Raw genomic sequence first — 20428 nt, forward strand, 5'->3', positions numbered from 1 at the left:
TATATATATATATATATATATATATATATATATATATATATATATATATATATATATATATATATATATATATGTGCACTCATTTGCGAACCTTCGCCCATGAAGGAAATGAAAACACTTCGCAGCCGTTCACGTGTCCAGATCAATGAATCAGATGTTGATACTAATAAATACAGATATTGAGTAAAGAAATCGTAATATTATTCAAGATGATGAGAATCGATTACAGGTGTATTGCTAAACCGATTTAAGGATTAACTCGGGACACGAAATGACTCTCCCAATAGAAGGTCTCAGTAGGGACAAAATTGACCGTAGTTTTAAAAAAAAAAAAACAGCACACCACGTTAATATTTTATCAGTACTTATTTCTTCAATTATGCACTTTTAATCGCATATCAGGATATATAATATGTATGATAAAATTTGATTCACGGTATAACGATGGATGCTTCTAACTCGGTGGAAGACTTCACAAGCAACGGCATAATAATCATTATTATGATTAATGTTTTTTTTTTTTGAAATAATGTTTATTATTATTGTAGATGAGCTATTATCCACATCGCCCGCATTTCACGGAAATATTTCCTAGGCCACGTGCATTTTTCTGCAAGTCGCGAAAAGAAACCACAAGAAATGAGAAGTGCATACGCAAACAATAATCTCAAAGTTAGTACGAGGTCTATCTTGTCAGAGAAACACAAGGAAGAGATAATAATGCAACTTGTTTTAAATTTTTAGTTAATTTTAATAAAAGTTTTTTCGTGATTTATTAATTTTTAAAATTTTAAAATCGATCTATTTAAATCTTAATTAATGAAAATTTGTTATAATTAATTATTTATTGCCAAATTCCTTGAGCACTCATCAAACTCTATAATAAAGTTATAAATTTTCATATATTTACATTTCAAAGTATTCACAAGTTACTTTAAACTTTAAAGTAATCAAAATTCGCATATTAAGATCAGAGTTAAAAAAAAAATAGAGAATATTAGACTCCACAAGTGTTTCGAAGTGGGAATGAAGTTTGAACTAATTAAAGTGTATTTAATTCATTGGTTTTGAATATTTAATTTTATCCTAATTGATGAAAGATTCAAAACATTGACTTGAAAAAATTACAACTCTATTCTCAAATTTGACATCCAACCAACAATATATTATGTAACGAAAAATTGAATCTAACAAATTTTTCAATAAGCAATTAAATGTTGTCAGCTTTAAAGTCAAATTAAAGGGCAAGAGTGAAAATAACTCAATAGATGGGAGACCTTTAGAAAAATTTATTTAACTGGAAAGTTTTTTATCAAGAAATGTTTGAAAATATAATATTTTTTATGAAAAATATAATACTTTTATATCAAAATGTAAAAGTATTACATTTTTTTCTCATATAAGTAATAAACATTTTATTCTAGATTTAATATTATATTTGTTAGTATAAGTATTACGGAGTATATTATATTTTATCTTGACACTGACCCGTCTCACGGGTTTCTCACACAAAATTTTTGTGATTAACTTGTGATTCGGTTAGTTAATCTTTAGTATCTAATTAATGCAATTGTAATAGTTTAATAGTTAAAAATCTAAACTTTTGTGTCTTATAATAATTATATCAAAATATTTGAAGTTTAGGAATTTTATACCAAATCCAAAACTTTGTTGCAATATTATCCAACTTTACTATTAGACATTAAACCTTATTAAAAAAAAAAAAAAAAAAACTCAACAGAATTTGATCCAATAAACATTTCATGGATAGTCAATTATTGTCAACTGATAGATAAGTAAATATGGGGTCAAAGATGGTAAGATTTTTTAGAGTTCTACTACATCAACTCTCAATTTTTAATCTCTAAATTTTACTCCATAACGTGACAAGCATCGATAGATATAATACTTTTTGCATGTGGATCCCAATACAAGTGTCTACATCAAGATCTTGTGTGTGAAGTAAAAATTAGGAGTAAAAAATGAGAGTCGTACGTACATATAATATTTTCCTTCTTTTTATTTGCATTGAATAACAAAATTGGGTAAACTTGCCCAAGTTAAAAATTTTGTATAAAATTGTCAAATTGAAAAGTCCCAAATATAAATATTATGGTAAACAAATATTAAAGTTTAATTTGTTTACCAATAAGTCACTAATAATAACACGTAATATAAGTCACATCTAATGATAATATAAAAGATGTAGTGCAAGAACATTATTTAGTATAAATAGAATCTTTTGCACAAGTGTAGACATGAGTGGGATCTACTATTTGAGTTTGTATGTATATGCAGATTTCCAACACTATTCCAAACACCCTAACATGAGGAGATAATAGTGGCAATAGTGCAAAAAGATTCCTAGTCCACACAAAAACCCATGACATTATAATGTATATATGTTGATTGGAGAAGAAGCTTCATTCACTCCTTTTATATTTTCTTCTTTTTTAATGGTGGATGACTACCAAACATCATCACCAATCAGGCCGGCCTAAATTCAACTTTATGTATGTATGTATAGATATACATACATATATACGACTATAATCAAATTTCTCATGTAAGAACGTAACTGAGAACTACTTATTGTGCATCTTGTAATGTCTGATTTTGCAACCGTTGATGTTTGGTTGTGCATATGAAAAGCTATGATTAAAACACACTGTAAAGTATTTTCCAAACAAATGCAGTGATATTTTTGTAATTATGATTAGACAATTTTTAATACCTGATTATACAACCGTTATACTTGATTGTGCAATTAGTATAGTGATTCTCATTTTATCTTGTCCATATATATATATATCATTATGTATACATATAATCTCTCACTCCAATCATCATAAAGCATATGTAAAAGCACCAATTTAAGGCAGACTTGAATATGGGAGAATTATATTAAGTTTCACATCATGATGTGTTGACTGTGCTAACTTCAGTTTCTTTTATAAAGTCCAAATCTCAATTTCACTTGTACGTCTAGGTTCACATAACTTTGAAATTGAAGTTAATGAGCTGAGAATGGATGCTAGGAGAGAAATAGAAACTAATCTAAGCCATCCACTGTACGTAAAGATTAATAGATTAAATGTAATTTTTTTTTTTAAATGTCATGGTATTTTTATAAATAATTCAAACTTTGAGTGCTAATAAAATGTTTTAAAAGTGCAAGTAATAGATGTAAGTGTACAAGTAAAATCACTTAAAAGTGAGACCATTACACTTAAAAGTGCAAGTAATTTATCTTTTCACATTTGCACACTTAATATTCTTGTGTGGTGTACATTATATTGTTATACTTTTAATACATTTTACTTGCACTTATATGCATTCTATAAACTATTACTTGCACTTTTAACACAATTTACTTGCACTTCAAAATTTAAATTATTTACAAAAATGTCACCGCGTTTTTTTTTTTTTAAAACTGTTTTTGATCCATTATATCTATCCAAATGGATAACTGCGATGTGTTCCTATTTCTCTCCTGAGCGCGGGTTCTCATTTCATCCGTTATATATAAGCAAATGATGGCAAAGTTTTAATGGGATTAAAAATGTGTTATTGTAATCAAACGTTGTATTAAATTGTACATTTTACTTTCTTTTTTATACATTCATATATTACTTTTTAATTTTGACTTCTTTTTTTCTTTTCCTTCCTAAATTGTTAATACCATTAAATATACTAACTTTTATATTGTGTTTGCTTTCTAATACATTTAAAATTCTTTAGAATTTAACATTTCTTCTTAATCCAAAATATAATGTATATATTATCTCTTTCCTTTCTTTATATTTTTATAGTTTTTTTTTCTCATAATAGTTATAATATACATATTCTATATAGGTAAACAAAAGACTTTTTTTTATGGGTAAACACAATACGTGGACCGTAATCTCTTTTAATCCAGTGATGCGAGGAGCCTAGAAAATACTAAATTAAAAAATATGTTCCATCTCAATTAAAAAGTTAAACTAATAGTTAGACTACATATTTATTATTTATCTATATGATAATCAATACAAAATATTTTTAAAAATAGAAAAGAGAAAGTTATTCCATTTGTGGTTCTACCATGTTTTAAATTTTCTATATAAAATACTTAATTGTTATTTTATGATGACTTTGAAAGACACTTTTCCGTAATTGATTATTTGTTACATCTTCGATCTCATTTTGTCCAAAAGAATGTTGAAACTAAATAATGTCAAATTTTAAGAATCTTGATGTATTCATTAGGGGAGGAAACACTACTAGTAATAGGCAAAATGTATAATGGCAGTGCATGCACTATCACCAAGATGTGCATCATTACAAGACATGATTTGAAGTTCATTTCAAGTCTGTTTGGAAAATTAGGAAAAATATAATTAAACAATTTTATTTCAACCATAATACACACACAACCCAACAACTTGGATCAGAATTTCCACCGCGTAAAAGTCAAACTTTGCAGGTGAAACAAAATCAGTCTTACCGTAGTGGAAATACCAAATATATGTTTACCGTGGTGGAAATACCAAATATATGTTTTTAAGAACTCATAAAAATTATTACATTTTAACTAACAAGTATTACGTCTCATATGAGACAGTCTCACACAAGTCCTACTCTGAACAAAAAAAGTGTAAGAAAAATTACACTTTTCGTCCCTAAGTTAGGGTAATTGTAATTGTACGATTCGTCCTGAGTGTTGGTCATGCTCACTTTCCGTCCCTAAGTTACAATTGGCGTTGTACTTTTCGTCCCACTGACTTTATTATAATGCAGTATATGTTCATAACTACTTTCTTAACTTATTGGTATATATATATATATATATATATATATATATATATATTATAGAAGCACATTATTACATATGCTCTACTATATAGATATGGCAATCCTAGCAAGTAATAATGAGATTTCATAAATAATTGACTCTTTATTTGTAGTTTACTTGCAAATATTGATCTAAATTCCACCATTTAAAGTGGCCTAGCCCAAATGTCATGCTTGTTGATGTATACTTGAACGCTTGGCCCCCACCCTCTCTCATTACAAGCTATCTACAATGGCCAATGTTTTTAGATATACTACTCTTATACTTGATGGAAAATGAATATCAACAATCACATTGAAACTTTGTATATATTTCAAAGTTACAATAGTTTGGTAGTTTCCCAAGTTTGGTACTTTAAATTAATTAGCAATTTAATTTAAATGAATATATAAATTACACGTTTATTTCAATCAAAATATATTATTCATTTATTGTTACGCCATGAAGTCAACATTATAAGGGGAAAATAGCATTACTCACAGATTTACACAGTTGATGATAATTCATATGCATTGGATGTATTTGTATATGTTGATGTGATTTTGCTTATTTATTTCGTAATAAAATTGATAGGTTTACGTCTAACTAATCAATATATGTGTATGGAAGATAGTAATTTTTGTCATAAGCTTTGACCTTCCTCTTAGATACGTACAACTAAAAATAGGAAAAATATGTATTAATGTATGTACGTTCTCAAATTCAGTCTCATTAACATACTAGATAGATAAGAGTTGATGGAGTGCAAGTAGAGAACTCTTAAATTTTATCAATCAAATAAATTCATATCCAAAAACATATATATTTTTCCTTTTTTTTTTTCTTTGAAGCTAATGGTTTTTAATGTACCAAACTTAGCATAAAATCAGGATAATATGGGAGAAACAAGGAAGGAAAATAATATCAAGCTAGTAAGGCTGAAGATCCTTGAAATAAGTATTTGAGCTACAAATTGACTGACTAGATGGAGAAGTTAAGGCGAAGAAGGATGGTCAAAGAAAAATCAATGATGATGTCCGAAAGATTACTACCGTACAAGGGGACCGAAGATCAAGGCAGACCAGTGGTCTAAGATGCCCAACAAACCACAATCGCATATGCGTCTTACTAGGTGTCAACATTTCCTGTCAAGCCGCCATCAACATAACTATACACGTGTCCTAGTATTTAGAGTATCCTTATCAATGGGGTTTTTTCTCGATTTTTGAAAAGTTTTTGTAAGTGTAATTAGGAAAGAGAAAATTGGAGGGGGGGGGGTATGATTTAATTTAAAAAAAAAAAAAAAAGTCAGGCACGCCTGACGCCCAGCTACACGTGCCCGCTGGGCGCAATAACTGCCCATCATGCGTGCGTGATGCGCTGAAGCTTGGCCTCAGTGGGGCCCATTTCATGCAATAATCTCCACTATTGTAGATGAACTCCTCACCCTCTCTCTCCTCTCCTCTCACTTGCCATGTTGGCTAAGAATTTGACATAAATCCAATATAAACCACATGCGTAGATGCTCTTATTTCAAAAGTAAGGATCAAAATATACAAAGGAGTTTTTATGTAAGTTTATCTATAGTAATTTTTTAATTTTTATATTAATAAGTTTATTACAAATTTTTTTATGGAAATAGATAATGAAAAATAAAAAATTATTATAATATTATACGGAGTATTATATTTGTAAATATATTAATTATTTTTAGTTTGAATTTGAAAAGTAGCTATGAACAGATACTACATTGTAACAGAGTCAGTAGTACTCAAAAAAATATTATTAAAATTGAAAGTTTATAATGTTAATTTTAAAATATCAAAAATTTTAATTGAGTTTGTTCAATAAGCCGGACAACTAAAGACTTTTTTTTTTTTTTTTGAAGAAAAACCGACAACTAAAGACTTAGAGTTAGAACAAAAAAAATTAATTGAATAGAAGAATAATGTGATACTTTAAAATTGATAAGATGGATAGCACAATAAGAGTCAGCTATTAATATTCCTAAATATTATGTGTTGTTTAATTTTTCTCTTCCCCAAGTAGATGTGACTCTCCATAAAACCAAAACCAAAACCAAAACCATGGAATTCCCAAAAAAAGGGCAAGACCCTGAGACCCAGATGACAGTTAAGAATTGTGCAGGAAAGGACAGTAGTGGAAAACAAATAGGAAAAAAAAAGTACAAAAAACATTGAATGGAGATACATCTGATTCAAAAATGAGTAGTCCAAACAGTGTTGTTGCTGCTAATACTGCTCCTCCATGAGTTTCAATCAAAAAAATCTTGATAGCTACCACTGTAACCCTCATCCACACAAGAAAATTTTTTTAAAAAATAATAATAATAATTACCCAAAATTTCTTACCATTACAACACCCAAGTAACTGTGATTGTGGACCCGCATGAGTAACTCAATTGATCACAATAATAATTTTTAACAAAATAAGGATCAAATTTCATTAACCACAGTGTGTAAACAACCTTTCAAAGTGAAGAACTGTAAAGGTCTCTTTCTTTGTGTTTTGCCGAGGTTTGGGCCGGGCCGAACCGGACCAGGCCAGGCCAGAGACCCTTTAGGAAAAAAAAATAGTGTGATTGTGTCTATCTTTGATCTTTTATTTTGAATGGTAACAGTGATGCCATCAGACCAGAAGTTCAGATAGCATAGACCGCATAGTAAGCAGTAACTGTGATATAACACTATCCCTACATAGCATCATACCATTCATTCCACTAATTAATTAACAAACATTTAAAGAATTCTTTTGTCTTTCTATTAAACCCAAAACTTTCATCATCATCTCTCATAAATACTTGAAAATCATCATCTTTCAAGAATTCTACCCTCGCCGGTGAAAATTAAAGGTCTGTGTGTTTTTCCATGGAGAGCCGGCAGGAGGAGCGGGAGAAGGATCAAGAGGTAACGGGGGAGGACCGGAGGGGCGGAGTTTTGCTAGATCTAAGCCTCAGTCGCCGGGAGGGTTCAGACAAGACGCCGCCGCCGCCGACGGCGGCGGATGAGTTTCGTGGTGTTAAAGGGAGTAGTGAAACGACGGAGCCGAGGGTTTTCGCGTGCAACTATTGCCGGAGAAAGTTCTACAGTTCGCAAGCGCTGGGCGGCCACCAGAATGCGCACAAGCGGGAGCGGACGATGGCGAAGCGGGGGCAGAAAATGCTGGCGGCCGCGGCGGCGTTTGGGTACGACGCGCCGATGCATAGATACCCCAGCATGGCTTCTCTCCCGTTGCATGGCTCGTATAATCGCTCCCTCGGGATTCAAGCCCACTCCATGATCCACAAGCCCGCCGGCGGCTATTTTGGTGCCCCGGCCGCCGGCGCCGGACCGCAGCCCATCTACGGGTTCAATGGGTGGCCCAGAAGGCCGCTGAATCAACAGCCGGCCGTGGGACGCCTCCCCACGGAGTGTTTAGGGTCGTCGTCGAACAGCGGCGCCGCGAGATTTGATAGTGAGGCGAAGTTCCCTCCGCTAGTTGACGGCGGAATCCGATGGGATAGCGTCGGCAGAGGCGGCGGTGCTTCTCATATCAAGATTAACAATCAAGATGAGTTGAATAAGTTAGACTTATCCCTTAAACTGTAGTTGTAGTGTTTTTTTTTTCGGAAAATATTAAAATTTGTTAATTTACTCGACAATTTCCTTCTCTTCTCTTCTGATTTTTTTTTTATTTGTTAAAATTTAACTTAAATTTTCTTTTGTTTTAATTAGTTAAAAAGCTACTCTAAACTTTTTTTTTTTTAATACTATTAGCTCTATTAGAATGCAGAGTCAGTATTGCCTCCAGGCTCGAATCCACCACCTCCCATATAAAAGGAAGGGTTTGATGCCACTGGACTACAAGGTCCTTGGCAACTTTTTTTTCCTTTTAAAAAATTTATTTATAAGGATTAAATCTAATCAAAGTAGAATCCCCACTAATCTAAATACTTAATTTAGAGCCGATAGTCTAAATAAATATCATAGTACTACTTTTTGTTTGAATTTTGTCTTCTCAATTCTCTTTTGGGTAGCATTTTTCATTGTCGATCTTCATTTTTCAGTACTTGTCAGATCAACTTCTTTTTTTTTTTTTTTTTTTTTTTGGTAGTATACTAGTATGTCATATGCAATTGAATTATTGGTGGTAGTATAGAAGGCAGAGCGTTATGAAATGAGATTAAGATGTAAGAAGTTGTAGATTTATCTTATTGTGTATATGACTAGGATTTTAGTTGTACTATGAATTCTTTATTTTTCAATCGCCTGTTGATATTTGGCAGTAGTAATTTTTTTCCTACATGTTTCATATGTTGTGAGATGTGTGGCGTAGATTCTCATTTAAAAGTATTAAAAAAATATTAATTTTTATTATATTTGTAAAATGTTTATGAGTAATACCTCTTGTTCTAGTTCCTTAACTTGTTTACTTGATAGTAACAACAATGACTCAGCAAGGAATAAAATTAATATGATTGACTTCAAATTATTTTTTCTTTGGTATTAATAAAATACTTGATAAATAAATATATAAAATATTTGGTATTATAACTTTTATATTTAATTTCAAGATAGTGTAAAAAGAAGATAATGGACAATGTAGTGAATGTAATTAATTAATAAATTTGAAGGTAAAGAATTTCTGTATTGTATAAAATAAAGATAATATAACTAATGCAATTATCTCTTTTTTAATTTTTGATAATGAATAAAAAATTTTGAATAGAGAATTGTAGAGTTCTAATTCTAAATTAAAGAAATGCATATGTATTATTTTTTTGTTGTAGCTACTAAATTTTTTAATTTAATGAGAGTAATAGAGTAGAGTACTTACTTTTCATCTACAACAATAAAGTTGTTGATTTTTTATTTTCATTCATTGTTAAGATTTGGGAGTTTCTCAATGACAATTGCTACAATTGTTGTCAGTGGAGGATAATAATAAATAATTCAAAATATATGGTTACAGTAGATATTGTTATAATGATATAGTAAAAATTAACTTACAAATTACTTTAGAAGTTTTCATATGTTGATAAAATTCTGAGAATTATGTGTAAACTTGTTCAATTTGAGCAAGTGGGATGTTAACATTTAATTCTGGAGTCCATGTGTAGTTGTATTTCTGATAACAACTTTTTGGTTTGGTCGCGCAGGTTTGACAATGATGTAAAAACAATTTTATCTAATAAAAAAATAGTAATACAATATTTGTAAAGTAATATACAATTTCCCATTATAGAAATACAAAAAAAAAATATTAATACAATAATGACCTAAATCATTTCCATTAATGCAAAAACATAATTGAAATATTGAGTTTTTTATCTAAATAATCAAAAGAAGATTAATTAAACGAAGAAAAAAGAAAAAAAAAACTTAACCTAAATTTGTTTTTTTTTTTAAGTGTAAGAAAATTATTTTCAAGTTTCATTATTTATAATTTTGATGCTCAACTTTGAATACTATGTATTTAGTCAGGCTAGTTATTTAACCAAAAAAAGTTTATATTAAATTTTATATTGTATTTTTTAAATATATTCTAACATATTCATAGTATATGTGTAACAATTATGCCAACTCTGATTGGGACGAGGTTTGAACCTAAGACATTTCTTATAGAAATCAATGAGTAAGTTAAGAATGATAAATAGTTAACGGAATATCTCGTTACTAAATTTTATACTAATGAAATTCGTAGTTATTTAAGGGAAGAAAATAATATAATAGAGAGTAAAGAAGAAAAATCATAAAAAAATACTAAACTCAAAATAATATTAACCATTAATCTTAACAAACAATTATACTAACAGTTTTTAGTTTCTGTTAAGGGCTTAACTTTATTGACTCTTATTAGATTTGTAGATAGTAGAAGTAGATGATTAGGATGATGTTTGAACCTAAGACCTTTTTTTTTTATAAAGATTAATGCGTAAGTTTAAATAATAAATAGTTAACGAAATATTCAATTACTAAAGTTTATACTAACGGAATTCGAGTTTATTTAATTAAGGGAAGAAAATAATATAATAGAGAGTAAAGAATGAAAATCATAAAAAAATATTAAAACTAAAATAATCTGAACAATTCATTTCATCAAATAATTTGACGGGCATTTTTGAGTTTTCATTATAGGCCTAACTTTATTGACTTTTATTCATATATATATATATATATATATATATATATATATATAGTAGATATAAACTTGAATTTAAATCTCATCATTTTTGGACAGATGTAAAAAAGAAAATGAGGGGGTCTTTTTATAAGTTACTCCAACTAACTTCTTGTAATTAAAAAAAAAAAATTTGCCAACAACTACTATGTAGTGTGAATATAGAGTTCAAAAATTGTGAATATAGATTCACAAATTGTATTATACTGTTGAATATAGAATTCTTTAATTGTAAATATAAAGTTATGCAATTGTGAATATTGAGTTCTGTAATTTTGTATATTGAGATCTAAAATTGTAAATATTCAATTCTAAAATTGTGAATATAGATGAGGGAATTCTGAAGACAAACGGCAAGTTAACGGCAAAGATGCAAAAATTCATCGTTTTGGCAAGGTGGACCCGAGTCCATTGCATAATAACTAACCTATGTTACTATAGGGCTAAAAAAAATTGAAAAAATATATAGAACAAATATTACCTTGTAAAAAATCATGAGTGTTTCAAAAAAACAAAATAGAAATCTATTCATCAAAAAGACAATTTAAAACGATATTTTTCAGACATTCAAATTGACATTTTGACGTACCAACCAAACTGCTAAAAATGTTTAAAATTTTTCTGATACGGTTAAAATTTGTTCAAATAAATCATAAACTTATAGTTGAAGATTGTTTAATTAATAATGGGGAGTAACTATTAAAACACATGTTTCAAACAAAGAAATATTTAGAAAACATGAGAATTGACAATATGAATGGGGACAAGAAACCGTACCGGTTGATGGGAGTAGTTAATTGATCATCACATCATAGTTTTCTTCTCTATAATAGGATATATCTTATGTTGAAGTTGAAAAAAATCAGAACAAAATAAAATAAGATTTTTGGACGGTTGAGATTTATTTATGGAAATGGGGATGTTTATTTCTTGGGCCCCACCCTGCAGCTTGATGAAATAGACAATCTATTAAAGTGGTCTTCATGCATAGGTAGGTAGAGAATAAGAGATGATAGAAGTATATATATGCAATATATAATATATTATGTTCACCTTAAGCTATAGTATATTTGCTATATATCATGCCAATATTTTACCTTTTTATATATAAGATGTACATGTTTCATCTCCGATCTTCTTGAATAAAGTATCAAATAAAAAAATGAATTGCATGCTTTTTTCTCATTAGAAAGTCAATATTGAAGGGTAATAAATTATAATATAATGTTTTAATGTTTAATTTCACATCAGAGCTGTCTATTAAGCTTTTTAAGTTTGAATCGATCAATTATAGACAAGATATGATAGTTTACATCCTTGTACGTGGTCCTTTGCCGGTTAGGGTCACAAGACAAATTTTATTTCATTCAGAGCGCACATGAGTAGCAGTTACAAATTTGTTCGTAAATCAAAAAGTAAATATTGAATAATTAAGTATGTACATATTTAGTTAATTTTACGTACGGTGTTGTAAATTTTTTTATTTGTACATAAGGGCTCTATCAACACGGCTGGTCCTGGTCAAGGTGACCGCATAGAGCCTCCAATTTTTGGGACCCAATTTTTTTAAAAATATTTTAGATATAATCTATTTTTTTTATACTTGATAATTTTTTTTGAATTCATAGATGAGTCTTAATTGTAATTGAAAATAAAATTTTAGAAGGAATTCACATTGAAATTTTGGTGAATAATTTTGTATTTAAATATGAACAAAAATGACACTTTTTAAATTAACTTTTTAATTGTATTCTTTCTTTGTTAAGTTTTTTTGAAGACGATTTCTTTGTTAAATTTTTATGCATTATATTAGAACAAAAAAAAAATTAATTACATTTTGATTTTTGTTATAGATCGAATACAATAATTTGAAGTCTAAATAGATTTGAACTCAATTACCTCAATTATAGAGATTTCTAGATCTTCTAGACTTCTATCTTCATCATCAGAGATCGATTTGAGATTATGTTTGTTACCTTTATAAATAACATTAAATCTCTATCATTATAGATTTATAGTGAAATTTAAATATTTAAAAAATCTCTCTCTCTCTATATGTTTTTGTCTCTCTATTATTGTCTTTGTCTTTACAGTTTATTCTATTATATTTAAATTACATTACGGAACAAAAATAATGAAGGTTTAAATTAAACTATTAGACATTAGAACTATTCTAGTGGAACGATCCTGTCTATCAATATGAAAATTAAAGTAATGCATATTTAGATTTTAACTCAAAAATAGTATCTATGTGAAATAATGGGGGACAAGAGTACGTATGAAAATATATATATGGGACAAACAATAAGATTTTAGATATTATTTTGTATAATATTAAATTGTTGTAAAATCTTGATGCAATCGATTTCTTACCTAAGAAATCTTTGCCACAGTAACAAAAACATCTTCGGTGGGACCATTGATTAATTACAATAATTTTTAACTTAATCTTGTCATTATCCAAAAATAATACCACATATTGCTTCCATTCCGGGGGAATAGTTTTATTTAATTATTTCAATAACCCTACAATAATAATATAGGACAAAAACACACTTTGAGATTTTGCAATTTTGCATTTGGAAGTTCTATTATACAATGCTATGCTTGAAGTTATATATTCCAAGATTACAAATTCATTGTTAATGTTACTTCTGTGACCGAATTAACATTCAAATCTTTGGTTACATTGAATATATTTCGATCGAAGTTAGATTCATAATATAATTACAAGTCAGAGCTTTAACTTCTATAGCGGTGCATGCACGAGATTAAAGAATTTTGTGTCAAACCTTTGATTAACTAAGAGTCAAACCCTGGTAGTGCGACTCAAGCTATTATTTGATGTCATACACGAAAAAAAGAAGAGATGAGAGGTTTCAAGTAAAATCAAATTTCATACATTGTCAAAGATCTTATGGTCTAGTGGCACCCGGTTGCACACCCACATGGAAGGGTGGGTTCGAGCCTCAGTGAAGGCAATATTGGCTCTTGAACAACAGATACTCAGTCACTCCCCCTGAAGGTATGCACCGGGTAAATCTCTTGTATACTGATATTATATTCTCACATTTAGTTTTCAATTATTTTTGAAAACTATATCTCACTTTTATGTCTAAAATCTTCAATGTCAATACTTCTTGAAAATTTTATCAAATGAAAACATAAATCAAAGATGGTTAAAGTATAATAATAGTGCCTAATTAGAAGCAAACGACCCCCACACCTAGAATTCATTATATATTATTCCAAATTGGTTAGTGCATGGAAGTATAATTACATGTCATTCTCCAAAGAGATTGAGAATCAAATCCATCATGGAGAGTGGAACACTAAGCTAGATCAAAACATCCTTAATTACACACATATATATAGTAACGTCCACACAATGTGTCTCATAAAAGGATCGGATCGGATCCGACCTCATGCTGAGTTGGGTTGGTGGCTTTGATGCTGACCTTACTCCTATCATTTAAAGGACCCCCAAAATGTGGTTTTTTGAGCTCTCATACGTCCAAATCTGATCTATCAACATATTTTGGATAATATCTTATAGCTAGTGTTCTCTTTTTCTTCACACCTACAACATATACAATTAATTCATATATATCGATGCGTATTCGCAAGCACCTTGTACTTAATTGACATTTTTGTGACTCGAACTCCAGTAGTGGGATATTGACTCTTTGGGCTACAACTGATAGAGAAAGTATGTTGAACAGATACTACATTATTGCAATAGAGTTGATAGTACTAAAAAAATCTACAATTGAAATAAAGTCTTTACATACTTTATACCTAATTTCTGGAGATTTTTCTAGACGGTCAAAAAGTCTTTTTAAATAAAAACTCTAACAACCAAGTGATCAAAAACTTTGGCAACCATTATGTCATGGCTGTCAATGTAGTTGTCCAGATTTTTTGATAACGACCTTTACTAGGTGTAGGGACTCTCAGGGCGACTGATTTCGTCTTTTGTGTGCAAGAATATTACAAATGCTTTTTTTCCTCATATTCTAAAAGTCATAAAAAAGACTGCATATATCCACAAATGTTCAATATATAATTGACTAGTCTTCTATAAGACTATTACATTATTTCATCTACAAAACAGAGAATCGATAACCTTCTCCCCTAAAGTTTTCATCTTCAATTGCAAAACATTGTCCATGTTTTCTCTACACGAATATGTAAAAATCAATTCATCAAATTCTCTATTTTGCATATGAAATATCGAGACTAAAGAGTGTTATAATTAAAGAATAAAATATAAAAATTACTAAAATACTTATATACTAAGGGTGCGTTTGGTTCGCACATGGGAATCGGAATCGGAATAGGTATCTAATACTTGGTAAGGGTAATGGGTTTTGGTGAAAGTATTTAGCATGTTTGGTAGTTGGGTGAAATGAGAATGATTATTAATAGTTGGGGAAAAAATGATGAAGGAAGATGAAACCCTTATTTAATAAGGGTATGGGTTTTGCCATTAATGGGGAATTCCAAACACATAGTAGCATTCACAAAACCTATCAACCAAACACTAACAATCACTTTGATACCCATACCTTATGCCTAAACCCCCCAACCAAACACACCCTAAGTAAAACCCTACTTGTATTACAAAAAAAAAAGAAAGTAAAACCCTACTAGAGTTTAACATTTATACATGTTGCTTCATGAATTAAAATTATAACTTATTTAAAGCGTTAGGAGATATATTGCAATGACAAAGAGTTAGAAACTAAAGGGGCTAATTTTTTTTTTTTTGAGTTCTATTTTATTTAATACAGACGTACTTAATAGAGAGACTGAAATGAGTAAAGTTTAGTAGTTTAGGTTAGACAAAATATAAAATAGTCATAGCGTGAAACCTTAACACTTAAACTGAGTTACAGTGTCACGTTGTTTTTGGAGTAATATTATATACGACATGTGTGACAAATTAAATATGGATTCTAGTATTTTCATACTTCAAACTAAACTAGGAAAAAAAAAAAAGAGAAATTAATGGCAGTACCGTGTTTGGTCCTTTTCGTACCATTTAACGTTTGTTTGCCTCTATTTGTTTATTGATGAATCATTTGATCGAGAAGTAATATTATAAGTGTTTTCAATTTTTACTACCTAGTACCTACTTAAATAATGTTAAGCTCTATTCATTTAAAAAAGTGATGAGTTGCAGTTTTTATTCTTTTTTTTTTCTTTTATCAATAAAATCATGACATATGATGAGAGTCTCGAGCAAGTTTAGAGCTTTAGTTTTGCTACACTAAGCTAGCTAATTGCTCATGTTAGCTGATTTCTCTTGCGCTTGCAACTCGGGAGCAATAAGATGGTTGCGAGATAATTAGAATATTAAAATATTAATATTGGATTCAACATAAGGCATTCCACCTACCCAATGAGGAGCTTAGGCAACTAGAACACGTAGAGTAAACCGTTAGAGGACGTTGCATCTAGCATAAGACTAGTATTGATAACCGAAAAATATGTGCAAAAGGTGATTGTGTCTGTTATAGAGCTTGTATAAATAGACAATGCGATGTAACGAACAAACATGCTCTCACTTATACTGAATTTTATTACACAATATACAAAATTTCCTCCGTGCAATTATATTTCATCAATCTTCATTCTCATTTCTTATACTCATCATTCATTAATTTCTTGGTGTTAATTTCAAGAGTTAATTTCATTTTTTGTCCTAGATTTATAAGTGGAAATTCACTTTTAGTCCTTTTTTTTTTTTTTTCAAAACATATTCATTTGGTCTATCTTAGTATTATTGTGGCATGCATGACCATTTTTGGTCCGATCCTCTATCAATAAAACAGTCTAAATGTCGTTAAATACAAGGGTATTTCGGTTTCAATTATAAACTTTTCAGAAAGATAAACATAAAAAAAATATAACATGTCAACGCACTGTGTATTAAAAAGATCGAAATATCCTTGTATTTAATGGCATTTCAACATTCAACAATATGATTTTGTTAATGGAGGACAAACAATGGTTATGCCACAATAGTATTAGGACCAAAAATAGAATTAACTCTAATTTCAATTAATAATACCATCACCATTTTCCTTATACAATGCTATACTTTATTAATGTATTATATGCTATGACAATTACTTTTGTAATTGAGTGGAATTTGAATTAATTTTTAATTATTAATGAGTCTTCACATGAATCACTAGTTTTATTTTTTGAATATAAAACAAAGTTCAATCTAAAATTTGAATCCAATATTGGTGAGAGTCGTTCAAATGACACTACAAGATAAACCATTTCACATTATATTAATGTTGGGTGAAGAATGGGTAATAAACAAAAACCTTAATAAGTGAAAACTTGCTCCTATAGATATATCATAATCTTGTGTAAATATATTCATTTTCTAATAAGAAAACGACCAAGCACCAGCTAGATCAACGAACGATGAGCTATGGTACCAGAAGATTAAATCACAAAAAAAAAAAAAAAAAAAACCCTAGGGAAACATGTTTATTTAGTTGTTGCTTTCATTAAATTGAGACCACAATACGTACAACACGCTACGTATATACCAGCTCTCAACTGCCCAATTTAAGCCTTCATTAAATGCATCATATGTACATTATTAATATTTATCCTCTCATTCAATTCAAAGTATGTTGGAAATGTTAACGAACACTTTCCCTAGTTGACAGTTTAGGACTTAGTTCATATGAGATTTGGTAAGAATTAATTAGTATGTACTAGGATAGAGTAATATTAATTAGGTGTGATATATAGATGCTTTAGCTTTTCTTTAAGGATATTTAATTAGTGTATGTTTATTTAGTGATGTTTAGTAGTTTTGACAGGAAGTGAAGTTCCTATTTAATTTCAAAGTGAATAACAATAACAAGATAATACTGAGTGAGGGGTTTCGCCTTTTGCACTCAAGGACAAAGAAATGTCGGAGTCTTGCTATTAAATGTTTTAAGTGTTATAATACCAAGTGTTTGTAATGAAGAGGACATGTTCACATCTAGATAATTCATAATGTACACATATATGAGCGTCAACTTTCGGACAGTACGTGCCTAAGCTATCGGGATGTTCCACAAGTAAATTGGGCATCCCCAATAGCAGCATTGACCCCGTATTCTCTGGGCATGGCCTCATAAGGCTTAGCTCATTGGTCGAGCTTACACTAGCCATAATCAACCCTACCTTGAGTCGCTTCAAGTCATTTGAGGCTTGCTCTTCTCAGAATTCTCTTTAGGCTTATCTTAGCTTGTTTGGTCAAGCTTAATATCTCCACAAGTTTATAGTTAATTGTATAGAGGTTTTTGCAAGTATTAATTATTGTGTATACATATATTAAATGGTTAATTGTACTAGAACACTACGGAGTATATTATTATATATCAAGTAAAAAGAAGTACATCGAATGCGGGCTAAAAAGAATTTTAAATTGTCTGCAAGTATCGTGTCTTGTATGTACAAATATTACATTTTTTCCATAATGTACACTTCACAAATAAAGAGGTACAACGCATGTAGAATGTGAACACAAGACATGATACATGAAAATTATTTTAAAAATTATAGTGTACAATTTATTAGTGTTGTGTTTACATTTACAAAGTATTATATACATTTAGCCCTATATCCTATAGCAAAATGAAATGTACTACGTATAAGCATAATATATACACGATATTTGTAGGTGCCTTAGAAATTCATTGAATAGTGTAAAATACTTAACTAAAATGGAGTCGATTTTTGGTGACTAGCTTTTGACCTATTATTATATTTTACTAAAAATGTTAAGCTATGAAAAATTGATGTACTTAGTTTGTTGGGAATACGTTAGTAATATAATAGTACCATAAATAAACACATCTGTGTTCATAAAAACGATTATTTTCATATCATTTGAATACTAATATTTACATAGTTTAGTCTGATACAAGATACCGACTCTTTATATTAAACGCAGTATTTTTTGTCTTTTCAATAAATCAGAGCACAACTCTAACTAAATTAGATTACCCTGCTTTCATTTCTAGCCTATGTATAATGCAATCTAGTGACATCTTCTTTAATTTCTGTATCTCAAGACTCAAGATTCATTAATTGGTTCACACATTTATTATCTTCCAGAACCGTACGTTGGACACTTCACAATCAGCCATTTAGCCCTCAGCAAGTGTAATTTTTTTGCAATGTGCTAAAAGCGACGAGTCAGCAACACCTATTGTAGAATTCGACAGTCGACACTCGTTATACCGTGGACTAGGGTCCTATACAATGTTGATTTGTATTTTAATTACAACCGTTTATTGTTTAATTTACATTACATGTTTTTTCTTTTCCCTTTTACTGTAATTAAAGCATGTGTATGAGTCTTATGTTATGTGTTTTTGTGTCTCATGTTATGTAATTTTGTATCTTAAGTGTATAAATTATGTACATGAAATAAAATAAATATAACATGCATTTTTGTGGCTTGTGTTATGCATTTTTTGTGTTATGCGTTTTTGTGTCTTATGTTATGTAATTTTGTACCTTAAAAAATTGATTTTGTACATGAACTAAAGTAAATATAAAACATGTGTATATGTCTTATGTTATGCGTTTCTGTGTCTCATGTTATGCAATTCTGTACCTTCAGTATATGAATTCTGTTCCTGAAATAGATTAGTAGTTGTGTAACACAAAACATATTGTGTGTCTTATTTTACGAATTTATGTCTTGTATTATGAAATTATGTGCCTATAGGACATAAATTATCTACATAAATCAAATTTGAGAATAAGTAAATATATATATAACATGTGTATATGTTATGTGTCGTGAGTTTTTGTATCTCGTGTTATGAAATTCTTTATCTTAAAAGTATTGATTCTGTATTTGAAATAAATTAAAATTTGTGTTGAAACATGATAAACGGAAAGCTACAAAATTCATTAAAGTTTAAATATCACAACAACGTCATTTTGATCTAGGGTCCACAATACTAAATGGACCCTGATCCACGATATAAATTTCCGACAGTGGAGACTTAGGCATTTAAGTTCCCTTCCTAAAGACTCCAAAATTTAGTAGTAAAACTATTTGTGATACATTGGCCATTAATGACAAATTATTGTGTGGATCACGATTCAAAACGACATCGTTGAATTTTATGAGTTAGAATAATGTACATTATGAGTTAGAATAATGTATTTTATGTGTTAGAATAATGTACATTATGTGTTAGAATAATCAAATTTCTGGGGTAACATAATGTATTTTATGAGTTAGAATAATGTACATTATGTGTTATAAAAATGTATGTTACAGTGGGTCGCGTGAAAAAAAATTACGCGAAACGACGTCATGTTTGGATCGTGATTCACGCAATAACTATTTGCTATTAATCCCATGGGCCTATTTGCCTACATAATCTATGAATT

The 20428-nt window shown here is 29.6% G+C and overlaps 1 protein-coding gene across 1 annotated transcript; it reads left to right on the forward strand.

The window, feature by feature from the left end:
* The first annotated feature begins 7550 nt into the window (after nt 1-7550).
* LOC115997297 (zinc finger protein 3-like) lies at nt 7551-8474 on the forward strand. The gene has a single exon (XM_031236830.1). It carries the CDS (start codon nt 7702-7704, stop codon nt 8419-8421), a length of 720 nt encoding a protein of 239 aa, XP_031092690.1. The 5' UTR covers nt 7551-7701; the 3' UTR covers nt 8422-8474.
* The last annotated feature ends 11954 nt before the right edge of the window (nt 8475-20428 follow it).

This window comes from Ipomoea triloba, chromosome 11 (genome assembly GCF_003576645.1).
Source record: "Ipomoea triloba cultivar NCNSP0323 chromosome 11, ASM357664v1".
Taxonomy (NCBI): Eukaryota; Viridiplantae; Streptophyta; class Magnoliopsida; order Solanales; family Convolvulaceae; genus Ipomoea; species Ipomoea triloba.

Bases quoted from the DNA above. Each gene is read 5' to 3' on its own strand.
- LOC115997297 (XM_031236830.1), top strand. From the start codon at position 7,702: ATGGAGAGCCGGCAGGAGGAGCGGGAGAAGGATCAAGAGGTAACGGGG.